This window comes from Lissotriton helveticus, chromosome 9, assembly GCF_964261635.1.
Source record: "Lissotriton helveticus chromosome 9, aLisHel1.1, whole genome shotgun sequence".
Lineage (NCBI taxonomy): Eukaryota > Metazoa > Chordata > Amphibia > Caudata > Salamandridae > Lissotriton > Lissotriton helveticus.
The window spans coordinates 940,522,631-940,535,712 of NC_136070.1; the positions used below are offsets into that span (position 1 = coordinate 940,522,631).

The window sequence follows — 13,082 nt, forward strand, 5'->3', positions numbered from 1 at the left end:
AACCTGGAGAGATTTGACTTTGTGCCCTAGTGCCATCGATTCTATGGATGAAATTTACTTTGTATATGTGATGTAGTTTCTTTTCTTTGTCTGTATTTGTCATGAATTTTATGTGGCCCTTAACCAGAGCCAAACATAATAAAATAAATTGAAATTGAACCAAATCCACTGCTCCACTACTTTTGCCTATAAATTCAGCAATGCCCCACAGGAATCTAGCGCAATGCTGCAGAGTCTGATCGCGTTCACCAACATTAGTGATTTCAGTGTGCTGCTAAACATTTGCTACTTCATCTGAGCTAGTGGCATATCAGTGCATCTGGTACATTGTGAACTATCAGCACCACAAGGACCAAAGGAGACGTCTGTGCCAAAACACAAATTCACATTGAACAGGCAGGGTCTGCCAACCCTCACTTACTAAGAGGTAACTGATGCAAAGCTATTTCCAACAAAATGATCTAGAAGAGGTTTTGGTCACATCTGTGGTCATTCACCTTCAGAGCAGTGGCAGCTTACCCATTAAGGTTGCACAGAATTAATGCCTTACACCACTATTTTCACCTGTCAGTCGGAGCAGGACATTCAGAAAGAGCATTAACAATCACACTGTACATGTAACTCCAGGCCCCACAAGTGCATGTAACTTTCCTGAGAGGGACTCTACATCACCAGCTGAGGAAAAGCAGAAGCCTATTCGGTATCAGAGGACAAGCAAAATGTATAAAACCTCTCAAATTAGGCAGGCATATGCGTATATGTATGTTAAGGCACATGTGCCTATTGATGGAAATAGTAAATACGTGCTCAATAAATATCACTTTAAAAGTATGAATATTTCAGGATAACTTGTAGTTCTTGCTTACTGACCGCATAAGCTGTCAGTCAGAGACCTTATGCTATAAATTATTTACCTTATAAATTTATTTATTATTTGTATTTATTTAGAAGTTTTGTATAGCGCTAGCTGGACCCGAGGGTATTGGAGCACTTCACAACAAGTACAATTATGAGCATTTTTGGTAAAGACAAAATCCGCAACTTACAAACTTAACAGCATTATAGACATAATTACAATACAGATCTTGTGGTCGAACAAGAGGGGTGAGGCGGAGGGGTTTCATGAAGAGAAGTTAGTTTGCCGATACCGAGTGGGGTGTCTATCTAAGAAGAAGTGGTACGGCGGGAAATCCCATCGATTTTAGTTTTAAGACTGTTTTAGACCGCATTGAAGTTATGGTGTGGTGTCGAACACTTTCCGGAATATCTTGTAGTTTTCTCATTACGTTCGAGAGCGCTCTAGGAAGAGGGCTTTGAGTAGGATCTTGAATTTCGGGAAGGAGGTGGTCGTTCTGATGTGGGGTGGAAATGGAGTTCCAGATCTTAGGTGCATTTTCCGCAAAAGATTTATTTGTGGTTTTGGGTTTCCGAGATTTCAGTGGGATGAGTAGAAGCGTGTTGGAACTTCTGAGGTTCCTGGACTGGCCGGCCCTTTTGAGTTTGGCAGCCAGGTATTCTGGTTTGCCTGTGTGCAGGGCTTTGTGCGTGAGACAGGCTGTTCGGAAGCTGGCTCTTTGTTCAAAGGGAGCCACTTAAGATCCTTGAGTGCTGGAGTGATGTGGTTGAATTTCTTAGTTCCTGTGACCATTCTTGCTGCAGCATTGAAGGTAGTTATCAGGGGACCTAGGTGAGATTTTGCTGTCCCGGTCAGGGCTGCGATTCCATAATTCATTCTAGAGAGCACCAGTGCCTGGGTGGCCTGTTGAAGATCTTTCGGGGGAAGGAAGGGTTTTATTTTGTATAGAAGTTTCAGATTGAGAAACACACTTTTGGCTGATCTGGAGATGTGTTTTTTCATGTCCAATTTGGGGTCTAGGGTAATACCTAGAGATTTCACCAAGTCCGTTGGCGTAAGGGCACCATTGAGGGCGTCAATGGCTTTGAGCTATTCCTTGATTTGGGGGGTTTCGTCTCTGTTGGAGATGAGGAGAACTTCTGTTTTCTCTTGATTGAGTTTAAGGTGGTTCACTGTGAGCCAATGTTGGACCTCTTTGAGCGTGACATTTAGTCTGTGTATGTCGTCAATCAAGGTGGTTTCCAGATAAAGTTTTGTGTCATCCGCATAGAGGTGGAAGGGGATGTTGGAGTGCCTGAGAAGTGTCTCTGGTTCAGTTTTAGCTTTGTCAATGTTTGCTGAAAAATAACATTCCCAAATGGTCAGACACCAAGACTGGCTTTGTTGATGCTTGCGATGCCAATGTACAAGCCTTGGACCCCCAACCTTATATCTTCTACTAAGTGCTTCCTAATAAGTGGTAAGTCCATTCGCAATTATAATAATTCAAGGCAACTGAGGCAGTCACAGGATGATGCATGACACCTGGGCAGATGTGATGTCTCTAAAAAATATTTTTTTTTAAATGTAATTGCCCCTAGGGTATCTGTGTCATGGTATCACATGTTGCACCTCTAATTGTATAAAGTCCTCTGTGCTTCCATTTGTATCCTCGACACCAAGACGGCTTTTTGTGTCTTTGTTAGTGACAAGGCGGTAGCAATCCCTGGTGGCCCTGCTCTCTCGTTTATTCCTCCCCCATATATATGGGGGTTCCCGTTAGATGTAAGCCTTGGCCAAGTCAGTACCACAAACAAGCACTTGAAAAGTGAGACCTATTGGCTTTGCCAATTCTTTTTGTTTTAGGTCAAGCCTAGCGGCAGCGCTCATGCACTGCTCGCTCTGCGAGGCATGCAGTAGTCTAGTATGCTGTGGAAGCCTCGCCTTCGCTCCACCAATATTTTTGACTGGCTGGTGTCATGGTCCTTGGTAAATGCTGGCTTCCGATTGATAATGAGGCTTGTTAGTCCCTCCTTGTTACCGCCCTGTCACCATTTGTTACCTCCCATAAGGACTTTAGCGGCTGCGCTGGTTTATTTAATTTACTTGCCACGCAGGCCTAAAGGGAGCGCTTCTACTCACTAATCTAACAAGCATTTGCAATGTAATAGGTTTCACATTTATGCAAGTTTGAGCTATTGACATTGCAAATAACAAAGCCTTTTAATTTTGTTTTTAAAACATAAATAAAAGCCATTGTCATTTACAATGCAAATAGTTGTTTTTAAAGTGATAAGCTTTTATTTGGGACAATCGAGTTTAGTGTTCTAAGAGGATAATTGCAAATTTATAGAAAGGTGCATATTTTGATAAACAGGCATTCTAATGTTTGAGGACAAAATTACTATATTTCCAAATGCACAGCCAAAGCAGATCATTGGATGGTAATTAGCACTGATCTATGAACTGCTAAAAATCAGTCTACCTGTGTACTATATACTACCCAAGACTGCAGGACCTCCTTTTTCCCAACCAGCTCCTCTTAAAGAGGAGTTTTAGTTTATGATGGTTTTTTGGCTACGTGCAGTATAGAAATATAATTTACGTAAAATAACCGTTCATAAACTAGCCCTCTCATCTATACTGTTGCAGACCTTTTAGGGAAGTTCCACAGAAAAAGCACAATTTTGTAAACCTTTGGTCAAATTTTCTTAGGGCAGGTAACCCATAATATTCCTAGAGATGGTCAGGTTTATTTGGCACATCATGAAAGTATTGAAATATTTCACCTGTCCTTTCAATTCTATGATTTTATGTGTAATGTATGCTCTAAAATGCAGCACTTGTCATATTTTCAAATCTTTCTTGGTCAGTGGCTGGGATGTTGGGAATTTTTTAAACACCACGAGACAGTAGCACTTTCTTACTTTGCTAACTGGTTGAAATGTGGGGCAGATTCATACCTCAACTCTTTCAAAGATCAGCAGGTCCTACCACTGCCCAAACTCTCAGATGAGACCTGAAATGTATCCTTAGAATTCACAAAGCATCCAGCACATCCAGCACCAGAGAGGTTAAGACCAGTGCCTTTGGGCACTCCGCCCGTTCTCTATAATCGAAACAGTTGTAGTACCCCTTGCACCCACCCACCACCCTCTTACACACCCAGACTAATTACCAGGCACTGTGTTAGTTAGCAACAGTCAAAAGGAACTGCCCAGGGTAATTCGGGCTATCTCCAGTTTGGTCGCTAGTCAACCGAGTAGGGCCCATCCAAAGGTTACCCAATTTCTGTACTTACGGTGAACTTCAGAGATCCATTACGTGATCATAAAGAGTCTCAAAACTACATCAGCTTTCTTATTATAGTTTGAAACCTGTTTGTTGAGCTTTATGGAATGCCCTTAACCAATTTTGTCCGGTGAGTCCAAGATTTTATATTTGTGAAGTACATGAATATTTTTTACAGCCAAATTTCAAATACATAAAAACATTCATGTACTTCTATGATTTTAACTCCTGAATTGATGGAATTAATAAAAGACCATCCAAATAACTTAATGTCTCAATTACTTACCGGTACTTGCAGTACTCTGAGTCCTACTCCCTCACTTCCATTACTTACGCATGAGGCATCCCTGCCTCAGACAACCATATCACGCGATTTATCACGCGGGGACTATAAGTAGCCCCCACCCCCTCAAACCTCCTGTAATACCACAGAGATCAAAACCATACCAAAAGGTTGGCCTGGACTACCAGGGAGGGAGGGATGTAAGTAATGGAAGCGAGGGAGTAGGACTCGGAGTAATGCAAATATTGGTAAGTAATTGAGACATTACCTCCTCGTCCCTCCCTCGCTTCCATTCCTTAAACATTGAGATGTACAAAGCCAAACAGGTCAACCAAAGAAGGTATGCAAAAAGAGGCTAATCAAAAAACCCAGACAACAAGAAAGAACACTACACGGGAACCGTAGCGGAAAGAACCTTGGATCCAAAACCCTCAGCATGGTCAAGCTCCTGGCCAATCCAGGAACGAGAGAGGACAACAGCGAAGCCCAGGCGGCAGCCTGGCAAAACACAGAAATGGAAAACCCCAATGACCTCCGCATATGACACCGCCATGGACAGAGTGGAACAACCCTGAACCCCCAAGGAGAAAGGTGCCTCGCCACCTTGCACGCCAAAGAAATCAGAGACCGACCCAACGACTCAAAGAAGGAGCAGCAGGACGCAAACCCCGACATACAGGCCCAAAATCAACAAAAAGCAAATCAAATAAACAGAAAGGAGAGACCCACCCCAAATAGACCAGGAAAGCCCTGCGAACATCCAAAGAGTACATCCGCTCCCCAGACTCCGATGACGGGGAATCGGAACAAAAAGGAAGGACCAACCCCGACCTATGCGAAACCGAGAAACCACCTCAGGACGAAAGATAAACACCGGACTCAAAACAAACCTACCCTCATAAACCCGAGAAAAAGGGGGTAAGGAAGAGAGAGCACCCAGCTCACCCAGGTGGCGAGCAGAGGAAATGACCACCAAAAAGAAGAGAGCACCCAGCTCACCCAGGTGGCGAGCAGAGGAAATGACCACCAAAAAGAAGGCCATGAAGGACAATAGGCGCAGGGCCACAGAAAGCAAGGGCTCAAAGGGAGGGGACAGAAAAAGCGTCCAAGACCAGAGACAGATCCCAGTAGGGAAAAAGGCGTCGAGGGGCAGGAAGAACACAACCCAAGCCCTCAAAAAGGCGACCAACCAAACCATCAGGATCAGAGAGAGAGCCCCAAGAGCGCCGAAACGCCTGAATCGCAGATCACAGCAAACGAAGGGAAGAAACCAGCAAGCCCAAGGCAGCACCCTCCTGGAAAAACAGCATCACCTCAAACAAAGAAGAGGAAGCAGGGACTAAACCCATGTCACGTCACCACCGACCGAAAGAACGCCAGAGCCTCAGGTAAAACTCGTCGGGCGCCATGCCGCCAGCAGAGTAGCGATCAAGCCAGCCGGAACCCCTTCACGTAGCAGACCCAAGCAGCCATCCACCAGGCCGCCAAGCGCATCCTGCCCAGAACATTCCAGAGCAACACCAGGAAAACCAAAGGTGACGGAGAAAGAGGCAGCAACCACTCTACTCCGACCCCATCCTCACCAAGAGAGGAAACCAGGAGGCACGAGGCCAAGCCGGAGCCACCAGAACCACCGGAGCCCCCAAGGATCAGACCCTCAGAAGGAAGCGGAGAAGAAGGGGGAAGGGAGGAAAGGCATACAGAAGCCTGCGTGGCCAAGAGCAGAAGAAAGCATCCACCGCCCAGGCAGAACCCTCCTGACCGCGGGAGACAAACAGGGTCACCTATGCATTGCTCATACATGCAAAGAGATCCACAAACAACCCCTGAAGGAGGCAGAAATAAACAGAGGACGGGATGGTCCTGCCGAGAGCATCCTCCAGGAAACAGGACAGCAGACAGTGCCATCAGAAGAGACGCCGCACAACTGAACAACAGCAACGCCGCCAGAGAAGAGGACCTGGCTCCCCTCTGCCAGTGCACGCAAGCCATGGCAACAATGCAGTCTGTCCCGACCAGAACGGAGCTCAGCAGAAACCGAGAGACGGTCAACAGAGCCAATGGACTGTCCCCAACTCCCTCCAAAACTATGACTTCCTGCCCTGTGAGGGGGACCAGAAGCCCCTGGTCTGAAGAACCCCCAGCCAGGACCCGACCCCGAGAGGCCGGCAACCGCGACGACCACCTCAGGAGCCGGAGGATAGAGGGAGATCCCTCACAGCAGATGATCCCGAACCATCCACTCACACACAGCCGTCCAGAACGGAGGGGACACTGGAAACAGAGGAGAGAGGGGGAGGCAACGGAAAGACCAACACGCCAGAACATAAGCCATCATTGTGCGCAATCGAAACCGGGTCCATGGAACCAGAAAGACCGTGGCCGCCAAGCTCCCCCCCCCCCTGCATCCGGAGCCAATGAGACGTCACCAGGACCGGACAGAAGAGACAGGATGCGAGAATGAAACTTGTCCACCCCCAAACCTGTCCGAAACCAAGCCCCCAACGGAGAGACAATCTTGGGACGGAACAAGGAACGACATCCCCACATAGAGAAGAAAGCCGTGCCCCCTCAAAACGGCCAGAACCACTCCCGTGTGACTAAGAGCCAAATGGAAAGAGGGAGCATGAACCAACCAACAGTCCAGGCAAGGATGGAGGAAGAACCCCCGGGCGTGGACCAAGGTCACCAACAGAGCCAGAAGCATGGTGAAGACACACGGAGCTGACTGCAGACCGAATGGCAAAACCGCAAACCGGAAGAGGGAGACTCCAATCGCAAAACGCAAAAACTCCTGATGCACCAGAGTCACTGGAACAGGAAGATAGGTGTCCAGCAGATCGTCAGACGCCATGAGGTCCAGGACTCCCACCAATGTAATGAAGGACACGGCGAGGGAAGCCCAGGCCTTCACTGCCAGGCCCAGCAGGCAGAGAACAACGAGGGAGAGGACCTCCCACTAAGAATCCAAATGAAGAACTTCAGAAGAAGACCGCAGCACCGCAAACGGCCAGCGAGTGGTACGCGCGTCTCAACAGGTGAGACAAGAGAAAAACAGGAGGTTTGATGGGAGTGGGGGCTACTTATAGTCCCCGCGTGATAAATCACGTGGTATGGGTGTCTGGTGAGGCAGGGATGCCTCAATGCATAAGGAATGGATGGGAGGGAGGGACGAGGAGGTAATGACCAGACTTTAATGTACTATAATAAAGGCAATATATTTGTGATGTATCTTGATCGCATGATGAATAAGTTCAGAAACAACATCTCCAGACACTGTCTGCATGCACATATCATTACCTAGCTCTCATCTTGTGAGATCAGCCACGATCCACACAGCTCCACCAGATTTCACTCACACCAGCCAAGAATTCCTTAAAAAGCCCTCTGCAGCGCTATGGACCCTCTCACATCCTCTATGAAGGGCACATAACTTCTAGAATGGCATATCCTGACACTCAGCCAGCACACACCAGCTCTGCATCCACATCAATGCTGTGCATGTCTGAAACCATTTTGTATGTGAAAAAAAAGACTATTGAGGGAACGGGATAAATGTTATCTTGCTTCTCAGTCCTCCTCTCCCCCCCCCCCCCTCCTCACCCCCTCAGCGCAGCCCAGAACTACATTATGCATGCATAGTTCACCTTAGGCATGATAAATGCTTCTTCGTGCAGTTTATTCGGCCAAACAGGCTCAACACCCTGGGACAGTGTGAAGTATAAGATATATTTCCTTACTGTCATAGTTGGTGCAGTCCAAAAGTTTCTGGATATCATTGAGATTACCAGTCGTAGGAAACAAGAGCACTTTCGCACAGTCATATCTTCCTTCTTTGCAGGCCAAGTGCAAAGCTGTGTTGCCTGCCTTTTCTGGAACACATAGGCTGGCCCCAGCCAGAATCAGCTTGCTGGTGAATACAGGCAGTCCAATGATGACAGCAATGTGAAGAGCAGTCTGCCAAATAAGGAGAAAAATCAATGAGAAACGAATAGTACCAAAAGTAGAAATCAAAGATTTGAAGGGACTCACCAGAAAGGAAAACTGTGTAGTGCAAAGCCAGACCAAATTAACAGACCTAGATATCTTGTCAAGTGAGCACAGGCCGTCTCCGTTGCCAAAACAAATAAGTGTGTAAACTTGTAAACTTATAAACTTGGGGATTTGTAGATGTAGATTTGTAGAAGTGTGTAGGTCACAAACGCTCTAACTTCAGTTCAAGAACAGTGCAAACGTATCCATTAAAGGAGGTATACGTTTCCCACTTCCTCTGATCTCTTCTACCACCAATACCGCCCCTCTAAATGCCTCCCTAATTTACAACTCAGTTTCATTCACGAATCCCTTATTCTCAAACATCTGAATTCAAATTCACTGCCGGGCATCATCACAACGTTTTGGACCCCAGGTAAGTTCTAGCAATGATGAAAGGACAATTGCTTTCACCGATGACAGTGTGAAATGCTCCACATACCCATAACATGTGTACTCGGACAGAGAATTTGTAAATGGAATTAGGTAGAGGGGAAGAGTAAAGAAATCATGCACCATAAAGCCTTGCCTTCAATGGTCAAGAGGAAAAGCACACACAGTACCGGATTTTAAAGTGCATATTTTCCCTGACAAGCTTTTTTATAGTATTGTAATTCTTGAGGGTAGAGGAGAGTACCGATGCCACTGGACAGGGAAATCGCTATGCATTTAATGGGAAAAAAACCTGCAACCCGATGTGTGTGGGGGCTTATTTTGAAATGTATACTTAAAATGATCCAATAGGAGAACGTGCTCAGGTTTTTCCAACTGTCCAGTATTACAATCGGAGGGAGCCACTTCATAGTCACCATGACTGAAATTGTTTGATGATAATGCTGTTATGCGTTTTAGTATTTTTATTCAATTGCGGGTTTTAAAAAAAAAAGTATAGTAATTTGCGCTTTGAATTTAAGCTGTGTATCAGACTCATCAACTGTATTACAAGAGACCATTAGACTTACCCCAAATTAATAGTCGATCGTTTTTTTAGGGATATCTGACCATGTGGGTTAGTTCTCTTAGCAACAAGGGCATTAGTACATACCCGATGGTAGTACTTTGTATATTTCCTACAAAATCTCTACTGAGTAATTGCCAGTTACGTTCCAGGGAGTTGAAAAACCAGATCGAGATCCTCTGTACCATTTAATAAAAAGCATATTTAGAAAAAACACCTTGACATACAGTTTCCAAATAGGTTTTTAAAATGGCACGAAAATTCCCAGCCCAATTCCTACTCGGAGGAGTTGGTTCTTAAAAACAGCTGGAAAAGGGAAGCTGAAAGCCAATAATGCCACTCAATGTCATTAAACGGATAAAAATTAAGTAAATGTGCAATCTGGGGTCGGAGCACTCAATTCATGCAAAAGTGACGCTGCCCATTAAGGGCAATAGGCATGGGAGACAACAGACATCTTTTGGGATTCAAGGGGCACCACATTTAATAAGGTTATGGCTTCCAGTTACACAGACATTCTTTTCTTTCTCCTAGGGGAAGTTCAGATGGAACCATAGCAAGTCAACTGAAAAGCATTTGTTGGGTTCAAAGACAATTGATATGTGGGTTTATTTTATCCATAGGAGTTATGCAAAGCTAAGTTGGCACGACATAAAACGCACAAAGTGTCATAATGAAGCAGACCAAACCACAGAGTTTGTAAGTATGGAACTATTTCAAGAGCTGGCAAACTTTCTCAGGACACAAAGTATCAAAGCCTTCAGAAACCAGAGGATAAATGTTTGTAAGCATCGAATCATCACACCTTACATGGAATATGTGGGATCTGTTGTCAATGTATATGGGAGCATGCAAATCATGTTGCAAAATCAAGACTGACCTGTCCCAAATCATTCTGTAGGTCCAGGAATTCAGTTCTCCCCATGTACTGCAGAACAGCATCAAGAAAGGTTTCATGCTCATGAATAACAGCCAGGTGTAGAGCTCTAGATAGACAAAACACCCTGTAAGTGCATTGTTCGTCACAGAGACCACTTAAGCACATCCAAAGAAATGACAAACTTGGAGAGAGATCACTGAATATGAAACAGAAATGTTGCCCTGACAAAGCATTCGTAATAGAACACAAAACTTAACCAGGTAAAGATTTGGCTTTCCAAAGTACAGTAAAATCAATGTAAATTTTCCAAAGTCATAGGCAGGAAATTGTTCTGAACAATGCCATAAGTATAGTGACATTCATATTCAATCCCTACCCGTCATGCTAGAAGTGCATCAAACAAAAGGCATGTGATTTCTCAAAAATTGCAATAAGCATTGGCAAGGTCAATAGGTCTCACCAATTAAAAGATCTGTTGGCCTTGGCAAAGTTAGCACCATAGAGTAGAGCGCCATGGAGTCTCGCAGTTTGGAGTATGTATGGTGTGGCAGCACAATGCTATCACAGACAACACATTTTCAATTGAAAATACCATTGTATTTGCACAGACTTAATACTATACAGAGCACAAACGATAATGTGCAGAAATGACTGTGTATTAATCTGTTCCAGATTGTATTAAAATATTTGTTTCCACCACACATCAGATATACAAAAAATGTGCTTCATGTGTGCTTTCTTAATTTGGATATCTTCCGAAATATTTGTCCAATTCATTCACTGGCATTTCAATTTTGTTGTGTGTTAGAAAGAAAAAAAGCAAGCATTGGCATAGCCAGTAGGTCCCGAGTTTGGGACCTTATAGGTTTTTAGCCAGTCAGCACATTATTATATTAGCCATTTAAAATATTATAGTTTGGGGTAAATCAATGGCGGGAGACAATTCATATGCTGTCAAAAAAAGCCATCGAAGAAATGAATAAGCAAGCACCTTAGTAATAATGATTGCTTTGTCAGAAATTGATTGTTACCTTGATTAACTGCTAAAAGGCAGCGGACCAGGTGTTTGCTATGTGCAGATTCGCTTCTGTGTACTGTCAACCCTACACTGCATGGAAGGCACAGACATACCCAGTTGGAGCAATAAGCTTTTGCTTGATTTGTCAGGACTGGGAGCTCCCTGGTGGCTGGTCCATGTAAAGTCCTCTCTGTTACCAGCCAGTGATCAACGCAGCAAAAAATAACAAGCATTTACAATGCAATGGTTTCGCCTTTGGAAAAGTTGGAGCTATTGGCATTGTAAATGACAAAATTTGTATTTATGTGTTGGTTTTGAAAACAGATAAATAAATGGCAGTCATTTACATTGCCAATAGCCTGTGCAGTCACTAACAATGCAGCAGGCACACCTGACACGGACAGGCAAGCAATGGAAGAATCAATGGGACACAGCGTGCTCTCGCACAAACTTCCATTCCGTATGACGCATGACACCTTTTCCATTCCCAAAGGATTTTGCTCGGATACCATTAGCACCACATTGGGAGGCATGCTCAGCCACGTCAGAACGATGTCCGAAACAAATAAGAGGGTGAGACTAGAAATGGACTGCCTGTGGAGAAACGGAGATAATGCTGGACAGGTAGCTGGCTCTAACGTTGGCGTGTGCAGAGGACGTAGTTGCATGTCAGGCCTTCCTGACATAGGAGTGGATCTTCAACAGCCTCACCAGCCAGCTAAGCAGATACTGTGATTGGTGTCAGGGATGTCTCCGTGTTACATAAACAGCCCCTCTCTGCCATCGCTCCGGGGGCACCGTGCGCGCTATTTGCGGCGCCTCCTGTGTCGGATCGGGTTACCCTGGCACAGACGGAGGCCTGCCCCCCGGGCACCCTGGCACAGCCCGCGCTGCTCTCTGGGCGGCATGCACACGGCGTGCAGAGGGCGGGGGGACTGGAGGCATAGGTCCGGTGGGAGCTGCTACTAGACGCCGCTCAGGGAACCAGCTAGTTAAAGCTTGCTCGGGAGGCCACCCTGGCGCATAACAGGATGCTGTGGGGGCGTGTGCACGTCGGTGTGCACACATCCGTCCGCCTGGAAGGGGGAGAGAGGCGCTAGACAAAGGAATCGGCCGCCTTAAAGATGTGCGCGGTGATCGGTGCCACCTGTGAGGTGGTGCCCGTGTGCGGCACATGGCAGAGGTAATGGGCCACGGGGTACAGGCGGTGGCGGGCGTCGCACAGGCCAGGAGCGCCCGTGTAGAGCCGGTGTGTGTACTCAGCAGACGTGCAGTAGAGTGCCTTCCGAGGTGCACAAGTGTGCATCTCAGATACCAATGCGTCGTGTGCAGCATGCGAGGGGAGGCGGGCTCTAATGGAGCGAGTGGGGTGCACACGCGGTGGGTGAGGCGGTGAAGGATTGTTATTATTTTTTGGTAAAGTGTGAGTAGTCCAGTGCCCTCGGCCGGGTGCGGCGTGGACTCACGTGCTGGTATTCCGGGGACGAATGATGGTGAAGTATTCTGCGCTGCGCTAGCGCAGAAGTGGTCTGGGCGCTTCTTTTTGCCGTCTTTCACACTCACTAACTGGAAATATTTCCGAGTTTATGCATTTTTTTTCTGACAACAGTAGTCCGAAACACAGAGGCAGTTACCCCCTCCCTGGTTTGTCCTGTTTCTCAGCTTTTTTGTCCGAAAATATATATATTTACTTGAAAAAATACTTTGACTGACCATATGTGCTCAAGACGCCCAAAAGAAGCGCACATACCGCCTCTGCGCTGGCGTCCTATGTGGAATGACAGC

General features: G+C 45.9%; 1 protein-coding gene across 1 annotated transcript in view; it reads right to left on the bottom strand.

Annotated features, from left to right (window-relative positions):
- Positions 1–13,082, bottom strand: part of NFKBIB (NFKB inhibitor beta) — a 64,243-nt gene that overhangs the window by 22,893 nt on the left and 28,268 nt on the right. The window contains exons 2-3 of the mRNA XM_078661177.1: positions 10,280–10,385; positions 8,150–8,366 (exon numbers count right to left, since the gene is read on the bottom strand). Coding sequence (XP_078517303.1) covers positions 8,150–8,366; positions 10,280–10,385 — 323 coding nt within the window. The remainder of the gene's footprint in view (positions 1–8,149; positions 8,367–10,279; positions 10,386–13,082) is intronic.